Here is a 25,805-nt window from a genome sequence, read left to right as displayed (position 1 = left end):
AAGTTGTGTTTTAACACTGGTAGGTTGTGTGGTTTTAGGACAGGTTCTTGGGGTTGTGGATTGCCTCATCATAGATCTTTATGCAGTAACTGAGCTCTGGAGGAGCTAAAATGTGTTCTTGTAGCACAAGACCTCACTGGCAGTAAAGTCATGGATTAAAACTCACATGAGAAAGGTAAAGCTCTGTATCTCAGCCATCTCAGGAGCAAGGTGGTGGACAGAATAGCGAGGTAAAAAATACCACTTTAGAAAGAGATATCCCACTGGCTTTAAGGAAAACAGCGAACACAGAGCCTCCATTAAGTGTTAGTTATGGTTTAGTATTTCGGCTTTATAATTTCAAATTACTTTAAAAAACACCTGATGATTCTCACTAATATGGCAAAATAATCTGTTGATGAACACAATTTATGCAGTTTTTTCTCTGGGTTGGTTTTTTTTTTAAAGTTTTTTTGGTTTTTTTTTGTACCTGGAATCACTGTGAGTCTCTGAGAAGTATTTTTATTTATTCTGACAACTCCTTAAGGAAAGGCCAATAGGGACCATCTGATTTATTCATGTTGTGCAAGATGACTATCCAGGACAATCTGCAAAGGCTTTTTAGGCACAAAAAGAAAGGATTCCCTACACACTTCTCCAATTGGCAAGATAACTTTCTCTGGTAGCAGCATGAATAAATGAATAAAAAAACTGATTGACTACAGGGATCTCTTTTCTTCCTCAGGTTTGAAGAAACTGTCAAATGAAATTAAGTCTAGAGTATCTTCACAAGGTTGTCAAGGCTGTTGGAGACAGATTTCCAGCTATAACACAGAGAAAATGCCACTCTGAAAATGTATAAGGTGTCTATAAACACAGCTTTTAAAATAAGCTTGAAGTCCTATGAAAGAAAAAGGAGGCACAGTAGTTAACAAACCTGGGGTGGGGGCATTAATCCAGCTTCTTGTGTCAGGCAAAAAACAGATCACACAATTCTCATGACTGTAAGACCACTGCAGTATCATTTTTGAATAAACTTCACCTAGCCCTACACATGGCATTTTCAGATAGATCTGTGGTAACTGTGAATTGATTTAACATATGGGTAATCTCTCAGAAACTTCTAGTGTAGTGATTCTATGTTCTTGAAATTCATTCCCATTCCCAACAAAACATCTGAAAAACTTGGCACATCCTTTCCTTCATACCACCTTCTACAGAAATATAGCTAATTTGTACAACTGAAATGCATTTTATTTTTATTATAGGAAGCTTATAATTTTACTTGCTTTTCTTAGAACATCTTTTCTTTCGGGAACTTTTTTTTCCTTAAACAAGTCTGCGCCAATGCTGCATGCAATAAAGTTCTTAACCACTTGATGAGTACTGCATGACATTTGATTCATTTAGTTCAGTAAATGATTCTAACTTTGCTTATTATTTAGCAGAAGGAAGCTGCTACTATACAGTGAGATGTCTGCAGCAATGCCAGTATCACTCTAGAAAGAACAGTAATTGGCAACCAAATCGCTCTGATTTTCACTAATCAGTAATAAATTTTACCTAACATAATTACTTCCCCTAGACTTATTTTTTTCTCTCTTTTTCAAGCCTTCTGAACCTTCAGAAACATTCATTTCAGTGGCCCAGACTGAACTAGATGAAATTTTGTCTAGAAATATTCTTAGACTTTTCTCATCTTTCCAGATAATTTGTAAGGGTGTAAAACCATGTAGGCACTACTGTCAAAAGGGAGGGACTCTGCTGCAAGCTGTTCTCTAATATGGCACAGGATTTTTTACTTCTACAAAAATCTTAGCCATAATATGTAAAATATACAAAGGGAAGCAGGAAATCTTTTTTTTTTTTAGCTTTGCTTAGCCTAAATCTTTAAATGAAGGAAGAAAGTAATAGCATGATTTAGTGTGTTGGGACCTTGTTCATTAGGGGTCTGAATCATGTCCTCTAACATTAGTAAGCTTAAAGGTGTCTGGACCTTCTTTTAAAGTAACAGCCAAAACCCATGTACACTTCCAGAGGTCAATTAATCTCATCTAAAATCGCTACCAGGGCAGATGGGGGAAGAGAGTTCATTATTTTAGATACTGAACTTTTGAGCAGGAAAAGTGAAATTAGCTAAAAACCTACTCTCTACATCACTTAAGGATCATACACACTTAGGGACAGGTGATTACTCAAGGGTCCCATCCAGACAACTCACAGTAAAAATTATAAGTGAGGTGGGAAAAAGTATCTTGGTGTCTGTGCTTAGCTGCAGCAAAGAACACACTGTTTAGGAATTGAACCATGTTTCTTTTCTGGAAAAGCAGAGGTTTTAGATTATACTACTACTTTTAGAAGATGAGGTCAGATGACAGAATTGCTTTAAAGTGTGCAGTAAAAATACTATAAGACAGTTTCTGATGTATTTATCAAGCTGTATTGTTGCGTAGTCTTTTTCCAATAGTCTGCATTTGTACCTTTGTGATTCCTACTTTTGAAGTCCAAATTCCATTTTGTATTAATTATTCAATCCTTTCTCTTTGTCCATGGTTTTCCTTAAATATGTAGGAGTGGCCTTTTCAAGAGGTCTGCCATGTCTGTCTAGATTTTTCACTTCTGGTACACTGTGCTCAGCAGAAGATCAAATTATGGAAGTTGAAAGTCATTTCATATTTGCTGATGGTTGTGAGATGTGTGATGATTTGCTGTGTGTGGAGCACTCTGCTGCATCTGATAAGCAGTCCTCTCTCTCCTAGGCCATTATCTAAAACTGATATGTTCTGCTTCTCCGAAAGAAATACAAACTTGAAGAATATTTGGGAGAAATAAGGTCAGGACCTTAATCTTAGAGGAATCTTAAAGTATGACAGTTCCCTCTGTGCAGCCACCTCCACCTGGGCTTAACACAGGATGGTTTATAGTTACTTTATCTGAAAGGTATTTACACCTTCAACCCCTGGGATTCCCACATCTGACAGGAGAACAGTTATTTCCCAACTGTGAGAGATTCAGCGCTCAAGAGAATTGTATCTGTTCACATGGTTTGGTCTTGGTAGAAATTAAAGGGATGATGAAAACAGTCTGGGCTGTACCCGATTTTATGAAGGTGAAATTGTTGTCTTCTTGCTCCTTGTACTGTTACACAGAGCTTTAGGGATTAATCTTGCATATGTGCCAAAATTTGTAGATGGGCAATCAGCTAAAAGATTAATTAGCAAAATCTAAGGAATGCAGAGTATTTATAGGATAAAACCACCCTAGTATTTAAAAGGTGGGAGGAAAAAAAGAGTCATTAAAAGGAAAAGCAGCTATGTAAAATGGAACTATGGAAACAGTGATGAAGAAAACTTAGAAGTTTGAGCTCTCTGAAATACACTAAATTGTGAAGTGATGTCTCTGAGGAAAATATATTTTTAAAAATGAGAACTAGCTTATATATGCCTTAATTTGGGGGCCTTAAAAATTTTCAAAATCAGACCATGCCCTGTGCATATCTGGTGTTACTAAAATTAATTAATTAATTATTGTTACTAAAATTAATTTGCTTCTGATATTTATCTTGAAAATGCCAATTAAGAAATAAAAACCAAACCTGTAAATCCTTACTTATAAAGTCTGTCCCAGTCTGTATGGATGGAAAAGAGATGCTCTTATTGGGGACAGTTGGTGTCCAACAGCAAGAGAACAGCAGTTTTGTCACATTGGAAGGTTTGACAGCCCGTCTTGTCTCCATCTCTGTATTTTTGAATTTAGAAACTTCCTCTGCTATTGCATTCACTGGGGGCCAGAACACTCTTGGGCAAAAATCCACAGCTATAATTAGTGACTTAATTTTAATGTAGATGAATAGACAATCCTGAAGCCAGTTATTAAAATGTCATTACTTGACACAGAAGTTAACATATTGCCTAATGTCTGTCACCAGAAGCTGCAGAGACCAACCTAAATGAGAATTCAGCCTGGGGAAGAGGCGCAGCAGCACAAGGCATCAAATGTGCCCCTGTCCCCGGGAAACAGCTGGATGGCCCCTGCCAGGAAATGCTGAAGTGTTTCTTGGGAATGCACAGGCAGTGACTCTGACCCCTCTGTTCCAGCAGAATCCTGGGATGTGCAGAAAGTATTTCTTTCAAGTAACTTGATTTGTAGCTGAAGCCCAATGCAGTTAGGAAATAGAAAGGGGAGAAAAAACAGACTGTGTAACAAGTAGCCCTGGGTATCATGTGTAACTCATTCAGACAGCACTCCCAAAGTAAATAAATTTTAATCTTTATTTTTAATTCAGACTTTAATTTAACAGCAAGGCTCAGAGAACTAAGAAATCTGGATTCAAAGGCTTTGTTAGTAAAAGAAGAGCAAAGACATTTCCAGGACCTTCAGTGTTCTGTCTAAAAGAAACTCAAATTAGCCACAAAGATCACAGAATAAGTATAACTTTTCTTGTGAATATAGAACAAAATAGAAGTTAAAAGCTGCTGTTCAAAAACATAATTGTGAATTTATATTTAGTAACTTTTTTCCTCTAAATTCTGGGAGATCTGAACTACAACTTTTACTATTTCTTTGCCATTTTAATGACACTAGTCCATGAGTAAAAATAATACCAATGTAAATCTACAATCTAAATGCTTCAGACGGCTTCATTTTTTAATTCCACTTTCTTTGGAGTCACGGTAAGAGTTCTGCAACTTCAATCCATCAAGCAGCTTTGCAAAACTGTCATGAAAATGTATGAACCCAAGAACAAAATCTACTCACCCAACCTTACAGCAATGATTAAAAAAAGACCCTAATTATAGTATAGTCACCCGTCAAAATAAATTACTCAGGGTGAGTGGGTGAAAAGAAGTTTGCTAGACTTCCTTAAGGAGGTGGTAATTGTCTTGGATTTTGTTAAAATACATCACTAATTATATTTTAACAAAGTCTACGTACTCTTCCTCTTTAGGAATTTTATAAGATGGTTGTAAGGAAACAGAGAAGTGGATTTTTCAGGTTTAGAATATTCTGTACTTGTGTGGTTTTACTGCAGAGCAAAGCAGGCATACAAAAATGCTGTAAATTACATATACAGATGATCAGAAATGTTAGAATAAAGCGATTTCACAAGCAGATGGCAATTGACTGGACATACCTCTGTGGCAGTGCTGTGTGTGCACAGTGAAGGGAAAGCACAGTGATAGCACATGCTTGGTTCATAGAAGTTCACAGAACATGCATTTAAGAATTCCTTCCTGTCTTTGACATTCATTGCACACAAATGATGCTCAGGAAAGTGTTTGAATTACCATCCTTGAAAACGTTCAATAAATTTGTAGTTGTGGTTCTTAGGGAGATGGTTAGAGGTGAACGTGGCAGTGCTGTGTTAACAATTATATTGATGACCTTAGAGGTCCTTTCCAGTCTTAACAATTCCATGGTTTAATACCAGATCCTTCAAAGAGGATGTCTGCAACACCTCTTCCTGGGATATGTTATCCAGAAAAACTTCACACAAAATTTAAAAGACTGCCAACTTCATATAGTCTTACCCTGCTGGTTATACTGCCAGTGTGTTGGGCCTGCCCTAAACAATACCAAAACCATGAGCTTGTTTTCTTGCTGTCTTCTGGAGGTTAACAGAAAGCTACACTTAAACTTACATGCCAAGAGTGCACAGGCTGTGGAGAGTTGCAGATATCAGCTTGATGTCGCAGGGCTTGCAGGCTGGGGGTCATTACAGAAGGAGATTTTTTTTTTAGGCACTTCCTGAAAGATGATTGCTTTACTTAATTCCAATTAAATACTCCATCAATTAAACACTTAGAGCCAGATAGAGTGAATGTAGACCATAATAGTTAATGTGCAGACTCCAAAGCAGGTTAAGTTAAAAAAAATTAAATACCTTGTTTTGAAAAGATCATTGATTTTCATAGAATCATGGAATAGTTTGTGTTGGAAAGGATGGTCCAACCCCCTTCAATGAGCAGGGACGTCTTCAGCTAGATCAGGTTCCTCATGTTAGCATTCAGAAACACATAATCATGAGAATGATTATATGCAGGTGCTTTTATTGAAGAGCTCTGGGTGTCAAGGGTACAAACCCAAATCTGACTCTGACATGGGTTCAGGGTGAACATGTTTTTATATTCTATCATTATATAACTTTCATGTTAATTATTAAACTTATATTGTTCTATTGTATACATAGATTTCATTCAAGCATGGGCTCCCCGTGATCCCCCTCAAACTTCTAACATAGTTTCTCATTATTCTTCTTACAATTAAACAATAATTATATTTAATTACTAAACAATCATCACATCTAACAATTATATCATTTATCATATACTGCTTATGCAGGTTCAATTTCACATGATCTGGCAAACACAAAGCCTAGCATTTTCAGGGTCTATTTTTAATATTTTTCCGGGGCCCCACTAAGTCTAGCTTTTTCTAATTCCCTGAATTTTATGATTTTAAAACCTTTTACTATCACTCACAGCCTTGTCAAAGTTGACCTTAAATGTTTCCAGGTGTGGACATCTATTACTCTCTGGAAAACTTCCAGTGTTTCTACATCCTTACAATAACAAAATGTCTTCCTTATTAGCAAGTCTGAATCTACCCTCTTTTATTTTAAAACCATTATCCCTTGTCCTATTGCAACAGGTTTTTCTAAAAAGTCATCCTTTTAAGCCTCCTTTAGGTACTGACTGGCCACAGTAAGGTCTCCCTGGATTCCTCTCTTCTCCAGGCTGAGAAAACCCAGCTCTCAGCCTGTCCTCACAGGAGAGGTGCCTCTGAACTTGCTCCAACAGGTCCATGTCTTTCTTGTGCCAGAATCCCAGAGGTGGATGCAGCCCTGCAGGCCTGGTCTCAGGACAGCAGAGCAGAGGGACAGGACCCCCTCCCTCACCCTGCTGGCCACGCTGCTTTGGATGCAGCCCAGGGTACAGTTGGTTTTCTGGGCCGTGAGTGCTCATTGCCAGGTCATGTCCAGATTTTCTCCCAACAACACCTCCAGGTCCTTCCTGTCAGGGCTGCTCTGGATCTGCTCATGCCCCGCCTGTGCTGACACTGGGACTGTCCCTCCCCAGGTGCAGCCCCTTGCAGGTGGTCTGGGCCCACTTCTGGAGCTTCTCCAAATCCCTTTGGATGGCTCCCTGTTTTTCAGGTGCACCAACCAAACCACTCAGCTTGGTGTCATCTGCAAACGTGCTGGGAGTACACACAGTCCCACTGGTGGTGTCACTGATGAAGATATTAAACACTATTTTTCCCACTATGGACCCCTGAGGGACACCAGTTGTTACCAGTCTTTGTCTGGATACTGAGTATAAACAGACATAAATCATGAACAGATGCTTCTTGTGGAATGCAGTTAGCTTCTAGTCATAAATTCAGCCATCTTCTTTTAATGAAATTATAAAATATTCATATTTGTTCACATTATTATTTTTTTTAAACTTAAGCTAATTTCTGCCTACCTAAAACTCTCTATACCATTGGAATCTATTGCATTTCCATATGTATTTGTGAACTGTTAAAATATCAAATGTAACTCAAGTCTAGGCAGCAATTAGACCCCAGAGTACTTCCCCTTAGTTTATTATCAGTCAGTGATCACAAAAGCAAATATGTAGGGCTTTAACATTCGTCATAACATTTGCAGTTGTTCTCATAACTGAAGAATAAGGTTTGTCTTTCATTTCCTAGAGTTGTGGCTGACTCACACAATTTTGACTGATACTTCAGCATTTCAAAGCTGTATAAACAAAAAAGACAGATCAATCCAAATGAGGGTGCTGAATAAGCAGAGGCAGGTGTGTATTTGTAGCTGGGTATTGTTTCATCTCGCTCTAAAAATAAGTGTGAAAAGGAATGTGTCTGCTCTGGGCTGAGAATGTGAGTCACACCACAGCTGGAAGCATTCATCCTAACAGCTTCTGGCACTGGCACACCTCTTGTTTTCTGTCTGGTTGTTCATTTTTACTATAATTTCCTAATTCCTCATCACTATTTTAACTTTTCATGATACATTTTTAAACTAGAATTTTTAATTCCTTATGTGAGATCAGGGGAGCTTCAGGAGCCAAGGGTGCTCTCAGCAGTGGTCCCCTTTCTCCACAACCTGATGGCTCAGGCTGGCCTGCCCAGGAGCTGAAGGAGCTCCTCCTCCTCCTCCACAGCCTGGAGTGCAGACCTGGCCCAAAGCCCTTCCTCTCCCTCTTCTGTCCAGAAGGATGGCAAGAGGAGATGTCCACTCTATGCTGCATTTTGGGCCTTTCCTCACAAAAGGAAAGGGACAGGGACTGGGAAGGTCAGGAGAGGAAAGTGCATGTAGGTCAGTCCCTGTAGTGGAGCACAAAGAAGAGCACGACACGGGGGCACATTTATAACTGTGCCCAGTAACTGGGATCACTGGGTGTTGAGCACATCAGTATAGGCACTGTCACTATATCTGAGTCTTGTTACCATTTCAGCATGAGGATTTTCCTGCTTCTTTGCTACCACCCAAGTGCTCTGCCTTTTTTTCATCCTCAAAGGCTTACCTTTTTTCAGGAAGCAAGTTAGGATATCGCTTCACCATCAAACGCTTCATCAATAAAATAAAAGTCTTACTACATCCTGACATAGGTGAACTAAAGTTAAGGAAAAAAATAAGCTGTTTCCTCCTCCTTATTTCCTCACTTTCTGCTTCTTGTGACTTTCTGACTTCCTGATCTGGTTTCTGTCATCAGAGCAAGGCTACCCATCAGTTTGTCTGACTCTTCCTTGTAGAATCAGGGTGCTGACAGGGTTCATGCAGCTCGGGTGTGGCAAGGGACACTTGGTAATTGTCACTGTGCCACGGCTTCCAAGCTGCTTTGGCAGCCAAGTCAAATAGGTTAGGCCAGACCCTCTCCAGTGCTCAGCTGCACTCAGAAGCAGCTGGAAGCACTGAAGCAATCAGGAGCAGCAGCCAGATGGATTCAGCAGAGGGGCTTTTTGTGCACTGCCTGCCTGCACCGAGGCTTTGATTCAGGGCCAGCACAAAGAGCTTCACTTGGGCTTAAACTGACCTCTTGACTGTGCAGGGGTGGCAGGTGAGTATACAGACATTTCTCTGAGTACAAGGAGGAACCTGAGTAACAGAGCAGCTGCACTTAGTCAAATGGAGGGAAAATGTCTTTACTACTGCCCCTTGGTGGATCACAGAATCACCTAGATTGGAAGAGACCTGTGAGATTTAAGGCATAAAATACAAGAAGAGGGAAGGCATGCAGAGTTACATTCTGCACTCTACCAATCTGATTGTATGCAACTCTTGATTCAGAATTTGTACCTTTACATTTAATAGGCTTTCATGGCCTTTTTTTTTTTCTTCTATGACTTTGTATAATTGCTTTTTGACTGCATTTATGTAATTGGCAGCATCTGACAATGAATGCCACTATTCTCTTATGCTGTGTAAAAAAAAAAAACAAAACACTTCTTTTCCGTGTTTTAAACCTGCTAATTTCCTTGGGCATCCTCTTGTCCTCAAGTAGTGGGAGCTAGGCATGCATTCATTGATTTTCTAGGCACTTTCCCAGGGTTGTCCTGTTTTTATACATATGTGCCATATCCCCCTTCAGTTGCTCCATTTCCATGCTGAAAACTCAAAATCAATTTAAGCAGTTCCAAGCTTTAATTGGCCTTCTTTAGTTCTCCCATGTAATTTTTGAGAGGCAAGTACCAGAACAGCAGGCAGTATACAAAAGAAAGGATACTATGTGATTTTGTATAGTGCTATAAAGGTGTTGTCTGTTTTGTGCTCCATTCATTTTTTTTAAAAAACTCCTAACTGCTGGTATTTCTCATTGCCAATGAGCATAAGATATATGTTTTCTTCTAGAACACTTTCTTTTTTTACTTTTTTCTCTTTTTTTTTCTTTTTCTTTTTCTTTTCAATAATTCCTTTTTAAAACTTAACTACAGTTGAAATTGTTTATTTGGTGTTCCTTTTTTTACCTACAGGAAAACAAATTTCAGTACCCTATGATTAGTGTTTCAACAATAACCTATTGAACCCTTCCCCTTGCACAGGGAAGATGAAAAAGAGATCAGAGATTTTCAAAATTTAATGGCAACAAAAGTTATTTTTTTTCAAATATTTAGTCTTTATATTATGCTTAGATATGACATTTGCCAAGGTTTTGTGAGAGTCTTCCGTCATATCTAATCTCCCAAGTCTTATGTAAGGAATTTCAAGACACTGAGAATCTCTTCTTCATAAAAGAAACAGTTTAAGTTGATTCTAATTTTTCTGTAATGGAGCATTGCTCCTTCATTTAAATGGCTGGATATCTCACTCTATATATTTTTTTCCATTGGAGTTTACCTAATTTTTTATTGACACATTGATTGTATCAGTATGTGTATAGTTTCTTATTTTTATTTCCATTTTTTCTGCATATTTTTGAATTGAAAATATAGATCAATAATTAGCTAGCAATAAATGATTTTAAACTCACTTTTAAATCAGTGGTTACTGGATCATAAAGCACATAAAGTTTTATGTTGTGGGACAGAAGTGGGAAATTATACAGTATTTTCAGTTTGAAATCAAATTAGTTAAATGCACTTTGGCCCCTGATCTTACATGTGCATTTTTTTCTTATATTTTTATATATGTGATATTCATAGATTTTTTGTGTGTATGAATTTTATCTCTGTCTCTCACTAATGCATACAGTCACTCAAAGTGAAAAAGTGTCTAATATTTTAAAATAGCATGAGAGCATCCTTCAGTTAAAACACCTCATCTACTATTCAGGATATTAGCATTACTGCTAATTATTACTGCACTCAATTTTGTATGGCAATGACAAAACTAAGAACAAAGGAAAAAAAGCCAAGATACTGCACTTGAATTTCACACTTTGTGTCGCACTTGTACAATATCCCTGGGATAGATCTTCTGATATTTATGGAATCAGTGGAAATCAGTTCATATTTGACGAGTTTTGTCAAGCTTAAGGCCTCTGAGGCACTGATTATTACTGGTAAAATGGCTTAGGCCAGGGAGATTTTTAAATTGAGGAATCCATTTTTCAAAGTATGAGGTATTACAGACACACAGTCTCGCCAATATAGGCAACATGATCTTAGAGCAGTACAAAAGTAAACTTCCAACTGAGCTCTGTTGGTTTTCAGATGTTCTCAAAACAGCCTGGACTGTCAGAGCATAGAAATTTGACTGCAAACAGATCTGGTCTTGACATTTTCTGGAGGCACAGTCTCTGTGAGTGGATCAGTGTAGATTTCCTTTTTGCCCCTTGGACCCCAAATGCTGCTCCCCTGCTTTGACTCTGGCAGCCAGGGAGCTCCCACTGTCACCCCCACAGAGCCCTGCTGGGTTAAACCTGCTGCCATCTCACAAAATCCTAAGAAAATCTGCAGTGAGTCAAAGTTTCATTCAAACATGCCTGAGTCCAGAGTCACTATGAGTGTCATTTAACTCAGTACATTTTTACTGTGTGTTACAATTACAGAAACATCTGTTGTTAGTATTGTTTTGCTAAACTGCTGTGAAAAATTTATTGAGTATTCAGTAGTTTCAAGGCTGTTCAATTACTTACCTGTATTGAGTTGGTCATGTGGCTGAACATAGTGAGTCTTTGGAAACACAACTGCCAATAATAATTTTTACTCTGCCTGCAAAATGTATTTTATGATGGTTTATTGTGCATGTATAACATATATATTTTAATGCATTTATTCTTGTTATGCTTATATGTGGTTACAATAATATTGTCATAATATTGTCACACTATTTATGTTTCTTTCTACAAAGTACATGCTTTTTAAAATATTATTAATTATGTTACTGATCTATTTTAACCATATTTTTAATGAAAAATTTGTGGTACCAGCAAGACACTAATTTTGAGATCAGATGTGCTAAAAATGCAAGCATACAAGTATTGATAGATAAGATGGGGCTGTGGTCCATCTAATCTAATAATCCTTCTGACAGAAAGTAGGTGACTCAGAGGAAGTTGCCAGAAATTTCAGATGACACAAATAGAGGGTAATCTGTCAGCCCCTCAAGTCTTCTCAGAATTCCTTAGTACTTGGAGATAATGTTAAGCCCTAAAACATAAGGTTTCAATCTTATTTTCAAAGGTTTCTTTGAAATATATTAGCATTGGCTATTACAAAGTTTGAAATCGTGAACAGCAAAGATTTCACAAATATGAAAAACAAGATAGTGAAAGTGTTACTGAAAACTGCAAATCTCTGATTCATTGGATGATTATTTAGTTTCTAAGCAGGTGAGATAATTTGAGGGAGTGAAAATGACATAACATAAAAATAATCAATATTCTCATCAAAATGTTGATCGTTAAGAAACTCTTGTTTTGTGGCATAAATGTTGCAAAACTAATTTGTCCTAACTAATGATTTGAAATAAGAGAGTGGCTCTGGTTGTCAGGTATTTGGATGAGAGGAATGTAAACTTAACCTGTTAAACTTTCAGAAATACATTTTGTTGGGCAGGAATGTAAACTTCACCTGTTACAGTTTCAGAAATTGTTAATAAGATACGTGTTTGTGAGCATGATTGGATCACTTATGTTACCTCAAAGAAAATTAATTACCATTTCAGGAAAGGTAAACATTCGATTTTGCAGAAAACATTTTGAACTATTCTTTATTTAAGCTGATGAGCCAGGTCCCACCTCACACATCCATTAAAGTAAGACAAAAGAAGCAGCAGCAGCCTGTGTATTTCTGCAATCTCATGTGTTATTCCTTTCCTCTCTTTGCAGACAACTATTACGGCACTCCGAAGCCTCCAGCAGAACCGGCCCCGCTGCTGTTAAATGTGACAGACCAGATCCTCCCAGGTGCCACTCCAGGGGCTGAAGGCAAACGAAAAAGGAACAAATCTGTGAGCAATATGGAGAAGACAGGCATTGAACCACCAGAGGAAGAGGAGGAAGAAAGACCTGTGGTCAATGGCAATGACGTGACAGTAACACCAGGTCTGTTCTTCCTTCTTAATTTGCAGTCAGTTTCTGTTATTCAGAGTCCTCAGTTACCTCCTTCTGCAGTGAGAATATGCATGTTCAGGTAAGGATGTTCTTGCAAGAGGGAAAGCAGGAATCCTGAATATTAGGATTTCTCTGAAGCCTAAAAATAATTACTTAACCTCTATTTTGGGGAGTCATCTCACTTACCTCAGCTACTGTAAAGATTTCTGTCTCTGAACTAGTCTCTTTCAACCCTCTTCATAGACCAGAGAGAAAAATGCCTTCTTTCTGAGCATGGATTGTGACCTGGTTTAGATTTCTGTGTTAGGAAATCATTCACAAGTGCCTGTTCCTCTCTGTTGACTATAGAGGGAATCTAGAGAACTGCAAATTGTTGACAATTTAAATAGTCTCTGTGTTTTGGGTCTTGTTGTTCTCAAATGGTGACACTCACAAGATTGTTCAGCACCTTATGAAATGAAATTTTGTAAATTATCATGAAGACTTAGCAATATAGTGCAAGACTAAAGTCACCATATTAACAAAGGTGTGGCACTGCCATTAAAACCTACCCGGCAATACCATCTGGAGGACACTTTTCAGGAATGTTTCAGAGCCTGCATAAAGCTGATAAGAGTTTCAGATGTCAAAGACCTCTGAAAGACAATTGTTGATTTACTTCTTGGATCATATTGCTTCAGGGAAAAAAAAGGGGTTCTGGGTACTGACTGGTATCTTGAGTGAAAGCACTCCAGCCTGTTCTGAAGCAGGTAATCAATTTCCCCCTCCACCTCACACTAAGGCAATATTTTACAGAACTTAATAATTCTTATCCTGAAATAGAATTTAGGAAATTGTTTTGTTGTCATTCATGAAGAAAATGGAAGAATTCAGATTTTTATGAGAAATGTTGCTGTGAATCCTTTCTGGCAAACTTAGAGACTCAGACTGTTGAAGTCGAAGTATAGTGACAATGACACAGATGAGAAGACAAAATGAAATATTGCAAGTTCTATAAATATATAGGTTACTGTGGAACAAAAAATCTATTGCCTAATCTTCTATGCTCTGTAGAAGGATTTTCGTATTGCAAAGTCTATATATACCCTTTTAATTCCCGCTTCACTACAAAGTATACTGAATTTGATATGTTTCCATCCAGGATGATTTTGCCACATGCTTTTCCTTAGCTGTTGCCTAACATTACATATAAAGGAAAATTCCTGTGCATAACCCATCCCCATCTACCAGGGGTGTCCAGGAGCAGTGGGGTGAGAGTGGATCTGGTTCTTCCCCTTGGCTCTCCAGAGGGCTGCAGTGTTGCTCCCTTGCCACTGCCACCACATGCTGCACAAGCCTTGCTCATCCCTGCCACACAAGATTGCATCTGTTGGCATCTCTCTGACACTGAGTGCCCTTCCTACACAGCTAAGCAGGAAAGGATGGAGCTCCTAACATCAGCACTGCTGCTGTTGCCAGGATACTTCCACAGTGAAAGAGGCAAAGGCAGGATTTGGTCTCTGATGTGTACTGTAGGAATCGTTAGAAAGATCATTCTTTGTAGTTATTCAAAATGTGCCACATAGGAGACCATTGCTGAGCAGCAGTTTCCAGGACAATATGTTTCAGCTCCAAGCGGATCAAGAGGCAATATTTACCTGCGTTCTTCCTTGAATTCTACACCTATAATATGCTTCTCCCAGGCAAATTCTGTGTGAACAATGACTAGGCAGCCCAGAAGAAGCAGGCGCTGGCATGTGCTGTGTAACAGAATGAAATACACGAGCACGGTGTAGGACAGCCCACCCCCTCTTCCCCCTCCTCTCCCTGCCAGAGTAAATCCTATTGGTGTGGCCAGCAGAACAAGCGGTGCCTGTGTTGGCTCTCATGGTTTATAAGCAGTGTTTTGTTGTTCAGTTACACTGATTGAGGACTTTGGGGATTGTAGCAAAGCAGCTCTGCACATACATGCTGTGCTGCCTTTGTTGGGCAGTGTGGCTCCCACAGACCCTGCTACCCGCAGTCATTTTCTCTGTGAGCTGACAGAGGCTTAGTCACCTCTAAAATGTCAGTGCATTTCCAGTTTGTGTCTTTAAACAATCAGGAAAACCAGAATATTTTAATTAATTTATTTATTTTTAAACTCCTGGTGGAGAGAGCATTTTAGCTTTTATAAAGAATCAGCAAAGGTAGGACATTTGTTATTGCCAATTCTTTTAGGAAGAGTGTTCTATTTTAAATACTTCACTTCCAGGAGGAGGCTTTTATTAATTATAAGGCTCCTGGGACATCTGAAACATTGATTCATTTTTTATAGATGCTCAGCAATTTAATGGCTTATTAACTGCATATCCAAGCCTGTCAACTCAAGTACCTCTCTAACACATAGGACCATGAGGTTGAAATATTAACAGATCTAAAATGATTCTGAAGAAAAGAAACCCATCCTTATCAGACCAGTTAAGTTATATCTGTGCTTACAGAGATTTTTGTGCTTTTGGTCTGAATTTTCAGGCAGCTTTTCAGTGTCGGCATAATCTGTGCAAGTGTTGAGCTTTAGAAATTTTTCATTAATGCCTTCCATATGCCATGCTTCATGTCCATCAGATTTCCCTGAGACAGTTGTGTATGGACAGAGTGACCATAATTGTCTGCCCAATATGTTTATTCTTTCTGATTTGTGCCACCTGTCCTCAGCCCTAAAGCCACCAGGAATCCTTCTCAGTGCTTTGGCTTTTGGCCCTTTTAGGATGGAGTACTCTTCACCCTGGATCAAGTTCTCTCAGGACAAAATAGCATAATTTGGGAGATGAGATTTATCTCATCCAGCTTTAGTAAATTATATGCCTAAATGTCTTACTTTTTTGTTTGAGCTATTTGTCTCTGCTCTGTAGATATAAAATTAGAAGAAAAAAGAAATGTCACAATGTAAGAGATCATAGCTGTTTTAGATACACATTTTAGGGGATCACCTCTACAGTTTAGAGTTATTAATTCAGACTACAGATACAAAAGAGCTTAAATGGATAAAATTAAATTCAGAACTTTACTATTTGCCAAGAAACATATGGGAGACATAATCTATAGATTAACTGTTAGGATGGGCAAGTCTAGACTTAGTATTGGGTTTCTTACACTTAGTGCAATTGAGCACACTACTGGGTGCGAGATATTGCACCTGAGAAGACTTTCCTGACAGACACTGTGTTGAAATTAATGATTTCTGCAAAACTAATGCTTTGACCAAATAGGTAAAAAGAGTCTTGATCCAATAGTAACCAGAAACTTGTCAGACATTCAGCAGTTTTTACTGCTGTCACTGTTAATGTCTGCAACGGATTGAGTCGGTCTCCTTTACAACCAGCATCAGTATTTTTGACACTGTGTTGGTCATGTCACATTTGCTTTCCACTGCTGACTGATGAAGTTTATCATCCAAACTCCAGAAGAATCACTTTCATATTGAAAGCATGCTTATGTATGTGCATTATTCTGACAGTGCTTGAGCAATGATAAGTTGCACCCAGAGAATGAAGTTCTGTCAGGCTCAAATTAATTGAGGCATAAGATATGACATAAAGTTTCAAAATTATCATTCCAGGCCTTAGGAATGAACAAAAGACCAGAGTCCCAATGCCATCAATCACCATGCAAGTTGCACTAGACCCAGGCAACATGTTGAGTTTATTGTTTTATTATTACACAGCAAAGACAGCCAGAGGCATGAAAACAACATACAAAGCTTCCAAAACCACACACATTTAAAATACAAAATTTAAAAACACACAAAAGTTGGTATCCATTGATTTTTCTAGGTTCTATAAGCTCATTTTATTGCAACAAAGTCACATCCTGTGACCCACAGAATACCCTGTGCTCTCCATGACTCCTGCTTTCCTTGCCCAGGTCAGCTCCTGGCTCTCACTGTGTCAGGAGTCAGGGGGAGCAATGCCTCCATACAAAAGCACCGAGACTGAATATGGCTCCAGCTCTATAGAAAAGGGAGAAACTCCAAGGCTGCAAAGCTACATCTTTATAAGAAGACACATTCAAATATATTGGCAAACATGAGTTAAACTACTCAATTAAAACTACTCACTCCTCAGTTCAACAGTTATTTCAAAAGGATGGACTCTTTCCTGTACATAATTTAAAAACTTAGCAATTTGATACAATAAGGTTATAAAGATATGAAATATTTTTATTCAGAACTGCTAAAACCTCCTCATAAATTGCCATATTTTTATTTTCTGATATTACTTGGTTCATATTAGTTGGTTCTTTTGAATGAAGACGCTAAGTTTTTGAACTTCTCTGCATGGATAATCTGCGGCATTAAAATAAAGGAATAAAGTGGCAAGGTCCTCTTGCATGTTTAGATGGCAAGTTTCAAAAATTAAACTGTAAATAATAGAAACAATTTTCACTCTTTTTTTTTTGTCATCATTATGGCTGGGATTTGTTAATATAGTAATTGAAAATCACGAATTTGACCCCTTGAGACCTGTTGAAAATAAGATCTTGAGGAAGAACACATATTAAAGATATGGTAAAATCCCAGGGCACAGCAGTGTCACCACATCTGTGCCCTTCAGACACATTGGCTGATCAACAGTCATCGTGTGTGATTCATCTCTGCCCCAAATGAATTCATTCTGCTGTGCTCATATCTCCCATGTAACCTTTGTCTTATATTCAGTTTAATCTTCATGTTTTCTTTCCTTTGGTAGAGATGTGGTCAAGGCTGCAGCCAGCCTCAGAAATACAACTCACAGATCTGTTAATAATGCCTGAAGTAGATGAGGACTTTTGCTTTGCAAAGAACAAAACACCCCAAAAATTATTCAGCAATTATTACATTGTCCTGTTCTCAGGGGAAGTGGGGACCATACATCATCTCTGCTTCGCAGGAAGCTTTTACATATTTGAAAATGCTACAGACAGATAGATTCATGTTTCCAAACAGCGTAAAATGATTGTAATTCTACATAGTTCAAGCATGAGTTAAGATTTACCAACATGAGCTGTGTGTGGATATAGAGCTGTAGATCATTACCCTTTCCAAGGTTGAATCTGGGTTTTTTTCATGCTGTTCTGAAGGGTTGATGTGTCAGGGTCAAGAGTATTTTTTAAGATCACAAAAGCTGTATATACCATCTATGTCCAAGAAGCAGCACCTTTTACTATGTCATGTAAAGAAAAAAAGATTAGTTTGACACAATTTCTTCCTGAAAAGTCTTGACAAATATTTATGACCTCTGAAGAGTTTACATGTCAGTGGTTTGATTCTTACTCCCCATCCTAGGAATTAAAAAGAGAAAGATGTGCAGCTAGTTTCATGGGTCTTCCTCCTCCTTCTATTTTTTTTTTTACAAAAAGACAAAATGGCCTAATTGAGCAAATCATTTCAGACGAAACTTAGGTACTCAGAAATTAAGAATATAAAACTATCTAAAAACCCAAATCATATATACTTTTCTGAAACCAGGGTTCTGTTTGTCCTTTCCAAGCTGCTTTTCCCCATGAAGTCTGGAAGGTGTTGGCATTACTTTCCAAAGAGTCTGCTTATGTGGTACTCTCTGTACCCTGGGTTCCATTTCATCCAGCTCTGCCAGCTGAGAACATTTAGGTAATCTGCATTTCACCTGACCTGTTCTCTGCCCACTCCACCTTCTTTTGCCCTATTGCTGATATTAATTATGTTAGTCATTTAATCACAGGTGATTTTTTTTTTTTTTTTTTTTTTTTTTTTTTTTTTTGCAAAAAGAGCACTAATTGCCTTGGGGTTTTTATGCGTCATAAACTATTAGCTCTCCTTCCCTCCCACATAGCAGAAGGAATCTGCTTTTGGTACTATTATTATTGAACTTACAGAAAGTTTTCTTGTTAGCCCTAATGTCCTGACCATATCCTACTTTCTAGACTGACTGTTCTGTTTTGCTGTTATTTTTCTGTGCTCATCCTTAACAATTTAATCTAGTTTTCACCTTTTGTACAATTATGCCTCAAGTAGCAGCTCATTGCAAATTCATGACTTAATTAAAATTATCTTTGATTATACTTACTATTTTTCTTTTCCATTAAAAATTGTTACTTGTATTCTTAGTATTGCTTATTCAATCTTTAGTAGTTCTCCTAAACCTTTTCTCTCTTACCACTGCTTGCCATAGCAGCACATTTATTGATTCTGTGGGTTAATTAAAATCTACACCTTTATAAACAGTTTTTGTTAATTTTTTTTGCTCTTCTTTCTTGCTGTTGTAAGCATCACTAATTAGAACATTTCACCCAAGCTGTCTTCTACTTTCCTACATGTTTCACGTGGTATCAGCATACTTCCTTGCGTGCACTGTTAGATCATTTAATAAATTTTCATCTTTGTGAACTTTCCTGTACAATACAGTGTTGATATGTAGAAGCATTTGGTATTGGCTCTGGAAAGCTAAGCCTCCTCCTACAGGTCATATCAACAATGAAATCACAACCACTTTCTACATGGTTAATATATTGCTATGACCTCTTGGATAGCATTGGTTTATTTGATACATAAAGAATGGATACATAAAGAAATTAGTGCATATACATTTTTAAGTGAAAAGGATCTGTAGTCTGTAGTAAAACAGTGGGGTAGTTTTTTTATGTGTATATATATGTGTTTATGAGTATAGTTTGAGAGGTTAAGACATGAGACAGTAGAGCTGCTGGATATGAAGCTGCCTTTTGCTCAGAGCTTACTGCTGGTCTGGAAGGACTCCTGGGACAGAATGAGCCAGAACTCTTTATTGAACTTGTTTCAGTTTGGTTTTATTCCTTTATTTTCTTTTATTGCGTTCCAAATAAAATGCATCATCAGAGGAACCTTTGTGTAAACCAAACAGAATTGTTCTTTTTATTTCAAGGCTGGCAGTTCACGGAGACTTGCACCCCGTAAATTCTTCCCCATTAACTTGGATATCCAAAACCTGTAATTTTTATTTTCTCTTGTAGAATCAAGTGAACATGAAGAGAAGAGTACAGCTGTCTCAGGTGAGGCATCTACCACCCAGCCTTGTCCTGCACCAGGATATGGTCAGCCTGAAGAAGCAAAGGAGGATATGGATGTAACAAAACAGACTAAACCTGAAGAGAATGATGACTTGGGCCCACTGCCTGATAACTGGGAAATGGCTTATACAGAAAAGGGGGAAGTCTACTTTATTGAGTAAGTTTTATTTCTTCTATTTTTAATAGCTGTATTGTACTTAACTGGGTGGGAAAAGGGTTTGTCTGGTGAAGTGGAGCATTGCACTCCTTCTCATTAAAACAGCAGGAGTGTTCTGGCTGTCAGGGCTCCTGAGGGCTGGTGGCAATTCCTGCATTAGTGATTTAGATGGAAGCCTGCTGGGTTTTAAGATAGGTAACTGGTCTGTTTCCTTTAATGGTAGGAATTAAAGCTTTTGTTTCTTCTTAAAAGCAAGGCCTTTCTGCTCTTCTGGTGCTTTCTGCTGGGAAAGTAACACAATCACTGGTTTTGTCCTTCCTTATGTGGACAGAGGTGGAGAGGGTGAAGCTTTTTTCCAGTTAAAGGAAAGGAAAATGAGTGGACTAAAAGCTAGCTAATGAACAGTAGAGGGAGACCATGCTGTATATAGAAATAGTAAAATAAACAACTATAGGGAGAATTAGTTATGTGTGGAAACTTTTCCCTGTTGGTAAACTATACATACCTGTTACTATTTAGTAAACTCATTGAAGTAATGGATATGAAAGTTCTTTATGCTCTATGTGCTCTCATTAAGCTGTTAGAGAGCTTTCAAAGGAGGGTCATGGGAATGGTGAGGGGTCTGGAGGGGAAGCCTTATGAGCTGCAGCTGAGGTCACTTGGTTTGCTCAGCCTGGGGAAAAGGACACCGAGGGGAGAACCCATGGCAGCTTCCTCATAAGGGAAAGAAGAGGGGTAGGCACTGATTTCACTCTTGTGACCAGGGACAGCACTCAAGGAAATGGCCTAAAGCTGAGTCAGGGACTTTTAGATTGGATGTCAGGAAAAGGTTTTTCACTGCAGAGGGTGGTTGGGCTCTGGAACAGCCTCCCCAGGAAAGTGCTCACAGCACCAGGCCTGACAGAATTAAGAGAGTTTGGACAATGCTCTTGGGCACATGGTGTGATTGGAGTGTCCTGCACAGGGGCAGGAGTCGGGCTTGATGATCTTGATGGATCCCTTCCAACTCAGCACATTCTATGATTCTATGGCTATTGTAAATTACCAGGATAAAAATACAGCTAGTTTCTGAGTTGGTATAACATTTTGTTCCTCCAAAGAAAAAAGAAAATGGAAAAGCCAGCATTTTCATCAGCACAAATCTACTACAGAGGTAGAAGGAGCATGTATGTTTGCTTTAAGGAACTGTCTCAGTTTGGAGCATTATCAGTTATTCTGATTATTAGTAGGTGAAAATAACATTTGGTGGTGTCAATTATGCTTTGAATCCTGCATTTAATTTAAAATGTTGTGACTATCACATGAAGTGTAAACAAATGTTAAGAATAAAGTTTGTGCATGTGACTTTTTAATGAATACTGGCATGACCAACTATAGCTTCTGGCGTGTACAAGGCTGAAAATAGCAGTAACTATTAAAACATAAGTGTGTTTGCTGAAAAGGGCAAAAATGTGCCTATTCTAGAAAAAGAATAATTATAATTTGTCCAAGCAAGCAGAGAAGAGCTAGGATGACCTCAGGGCTAGTTGAAACCCTTGTTTCCTTCTTACCTTACTCCCAAATTTAATTTTTCCACACATATTGAATGCTCTGACAGAAAGCAGACGGAATTATATGGCACTTTTATTTTACTTATAACAAAAACCTGTGGTACATTTGGAGGACGGGGGAAGGGGTGATGGGTACCAAAAAAACACACCAAACTGTGAGAGTAGTAAATGCTGCAGGAGGTAATTTAATAGAAAATAAATATATATTTTGTAACAAATGCAGTGAATGCAAATAGCCCTGATGCTCTACAGAGCAGCCATTGCACTCCTCAAATTCCTTTAATGTTACATCTTGCTTCCTTTCCTTGAAATGCTCTGGTTTACACTGCAGTTCTGACAATGCTCATCATTCACTTCCACTAAATGAATGTTATGTAAAGCAAAGAAATCAATCAGAGGTGCAGACTGCATAGGAAGTCCTTTGTAAGGGCTTCTTGCTTTTGGGATTATAATCTTGAACAATATATTTGCAAAAAAAAAATGCAATTGCACATCTGTAAAAAGATTATTTACTAGAATCCTAGCAAAAGGAACAACTCTCTGATCATTTGAGCTTTCCCATTGCACAGTCTTTGCAGGGTTAAGTAGGAATGTAATGCTGTGGGGATGCTGTTAAATTGCCTCTTTGTTTACAAGTCACTTTGGTTAATGGCATGAAGAGACTCCATTTGCTTTCACAAAAAAACGGAAAGATAAAAAGACAACAAAAACCTATTTGTCTAACAACATCTCCCTGAACAGTAGTAAAGATTGTACTAGATTATTAAATAATAGATGAAAAACAAACATTTTTAAAGTGTACATCACAATGAGTGGGGGAAAAAAAGCCACACTAGGCAGCATCTTTTATTGCTTTATTTGAGGCTCATGTGAATTGTGCCTTTAAACGTTAAAGTCTTCCAGCAGCAAACGATCTCAAGTTCCAGGTTGTCACAGGTATACCCAAAGGTCCTAGATTTCATGCAGCAGTTTCATTCATTCACCTCAAAGTAACCTCTAAAATTCAGATGTGACCTCACTTACCAAAACTGCTATCAGAATAGTGTGGCAGATTTACAGTGAGAGAGGAAGTGACTTCATAAGGGGAAAGATAATTGTCTATAGACAGGATTATTTATTTGTTAATCATTAATGGTTCAGTTAACTTTTTGTAAAGCACAGTGGAAGGAACTTCCTCTGCCTCAAGGAGTACAAAAACAAAAAACCATGTCATCTACCAGATTCACTGAATGATTCAGAGGATGGTTGTATTTTAAAGCATGTCTTGCTCTGTTTCTTCCTTTCATTCCCTTTCTGACATAGGTGCATGACCTTACATTTACCTATTTTAGTGTTCACAGACAGAACATGAGCATCTCTTCTTGCAACATAATACTTACCAGTGTTTTTCAGGAAGAGCTACCTAAGTACATTTCTTGGGCTGTTTCCAGCCTTGCTTACATATGAATCTGAATTTTCAAATACAGGCACACACTACACAAATAGGACTCCATCTCCTACATTTGGTTTCACTCAGAACATATGCTAATGAGAACATGCAATAATTAAGAGACTGTATATAAATTGGAATGCCATCAAATAACACTCCAGTTTTGCTCCTTCTTTCATGCTTTAAATATGGCTGATAAATGCCGTATATTTTGGCATGATTAAATAAATCATAGTCACACTGATTTTTAGCTTTTCCCTCTCCCAGGGCTAAGGAAAGGCTGTGATTCCCCATAGCCTTCAGACCTTGCCTTGCCAACAGCTCTCAAACCACACACTAGGGACCCAAATTTGTGTTGTCCTCACAAAGTCAGCAGATGTGGTTGTTAGATCCCAAGCAATCAGGGTTTGCTGTGTTGGTCCAGTGCGATGCCAAAGCATTGCAAAACAAGAAAGGACCAGGATTCTAGGTGCACATGCTATCATGTGCAGTCAGCCTGAAATGTGGCCCTCAACTATCCAGCTTCAACAATTATTACATCATAGACTATCTTGTACAGTTGGCTACACAATTTAATACTCTTTTATAAAAGGCAGAATTTATTCTCTCTCTCTCCAGCCTTCTCTCCACACATAGGCAGCAGAACTCTGAAGGGGCTGCAGGGACAGTAGGACATGAAATCTAAAGCTGTTTGACTCTATACTGTTCAAAAGCATATATAGTTTCCTTTGCTTAAACTACATTAATGGTTTTCTTAGTGGAGAATAGTGTAAAATGAATGCAAACCACAATAGAACATCTTTAAAGGATTATCTTTTTTTACTTGTGTGGATGAATTTTAGGAGAATGTGGCCACACAAGGTTTAACAAAACACTTTCCAGTACATCTTGCAGACATTCAGTCTCTTACTACTTCAACACCTACTTTTTAAAACAGTATAGTCAGCATTGCTTTTTGGACCTGTTGCAGTATCTTTTCTAGTTGCTAAAGGTTTTTTTTTCTTTATGAAAGTATCATAAAAGACTGAAAAACAGCTATAAAAGAGTCCTTTGCCAAGGACTCTCCTTTTCACTGTAAAAAACAGCCATTAAGTTTTTTAATACAGCTGGTACAATTTCAGGTGATATCTGAAGAGTACAGCTACCAGAATATTGCTATGGACTTCAGCGGGATCAGTTTTTCTTCATAGTAGTTTTTAAGACAGGAAAGTTTTTTGACTGCAGGAATAACATTTATCCCAAAATCTTATTTACCTGAAGAACCATGATGTGTTCAGTTGTTCCTGACTGCTCCATTAGTACACTATCACAAAGCAGGATATTTTATTTAAGCCTGGATACACCATTATTTTATACTATAAGATACTAAAAGTACTGGGTGGAAGTATAACCTTCTACCTGCTCAAGATTACTTTCATATCCTGCAGTAACTACAGGAACTTTTATAAGTTAGTTCAGCTAACATATTTCTGCGAGTATGTTACATCAGAGTATCAGCCTATAATACTGTAATGTTTTGGTTGTCTGGGTATTTCTACTATTTGAATTAAGCAGCATCCTAAGCAGCAATTAGGATGAAGGGATTTGTTGGTTTTTTTCACATACTGTTATAATATTCACTTCTGATAGGATTTTTCTTTGGGAAACAAGCCATCTTGTATCAGTAAGGTACGTTGTATAGACAATTTTGATCCATCAGGGGTCTTGCGAATATGATTATAATTGGTTTTCTTTGTTTATATGTTGGATTGGAGCTGTCAGTTTTGGTCAGCATAAAAAGTCAGATTTCTAGAGCACTTTGGACTTCAACATGGCATACAGCAGGACAGGCAGCTGAAAAGAGGGATCTTTTCTCCTGAGTACACTTCCTTGCCTCATGACAAGTTAATTGGTAGAAAGATGGTAGAACTGTAAAGAATTTGTGGAATGATGAATTCTTTTTTTTTTTTCTCTTGTCTATTGATGTTATAAAGACATTATCAGTCTGTACTAGTGGTGTGCTGTCCCTTGCTCTCACTTGCTGTTTTTATCTCTGCTGACATCCAGGTCAAACTGCCAGCTTAACTCCTCTTGTCTTTCCTTTCTTATTTCTAGTCTTTCCCCCAAATGTCTCTGCTGCTGTTCTCTGCAGAATTAATCTTCCAGCACATTTTCTCAGATATTTGTAGTGTTGTTATAACTTATCTCCTTTGTATTTATTGAACTAGAAGAATCAGCTCACCTGGCTTGCCATATAGCATTAGGTATCTAACATAAACCAGTTGCCAAGACTCCTTCTGTGGTCAATGGAGAGAGATAATTATCTCCAGAGGCTGATTCATCCTGTCCATATATAAGGGCAGAATTAATTTGCCAAAATACAGCTGCTTCTACAAGTAAATATGTCTTCAGATATCCAAAATTTTGTCTGAAGTAGCATGTAATTTGTGTCAGGAGTCCACTTTTGAAGGAGAACTTCTGGCTGTCTTCACACACTGTGATTTGGCTCACATTTCAGTGTGGCCACATTGGATTCGTTTCAGACAAAATGGAAAAGAAGGTTGGACTCTGGAAGTGCACTTAGTTTTCTACCACCTCTGGGCCCTGAACTCCATCCATGAGACCAGATTTGAGTTAAAACCAGCCTGAGCTCCTTTTGGTCTAAGCCATTTCTATATCTATAT

The 25,805-nt window shown here is 38.1% G+C and overlaps 1 protein-coding gene across 17 annotated transcripts in view; it reads left to right on the top strand.

The window, feature by feature from the left end:
- MAGI2 (membrane associated guanylate kinase, WW and PDZ domain containing 2) overlaps positions 1 to 25,805 on the top strand; it is a 719,010-nt gene that overhangs the window by 461,834 nt on the left and 231,371 nt on the right. For all 17 annotated transcript variants that reach the window (XM_064702938.1, XM_064702931.1, XM_064702927.1 and 14 more), the window contains 2 exons: positions 12,759 to 12,974; positions 19,950 to 20,163. In XM_064702938.1, the coding sequence (XP_064559008.1) occupies positions 12,759 to 12,974; positions 19,950 to 20,163 (430 nt within the window). The remainder of the gene's footprint in view (positions 1 to 12,758; positions 12,975 to 19,949; positions 20,164 to 25,805) is intronic.

Source organism: Zonotrichia leucophrys, chromosome 1A (genome assembly GCF_028769735.1).
Source record: "Zonotrichia leucophrys gambelii isolate GWCS_2022_RI chromosome 1A, RI_Zleu_2.0, whole genome shotgun sequence".
NCBI classification, from domain to species: Eukaryota; Metazoa; Chordata; class Aves; order Passeriformes; family Passerellidae; genus Zonotrichia; species Zonotrichia leucophrys.
The sequence above is the reverse complement of the archived record's forward strand: the minus strand, read 5'-3'. Positions and strand labels throughout refer to the sequence as shown.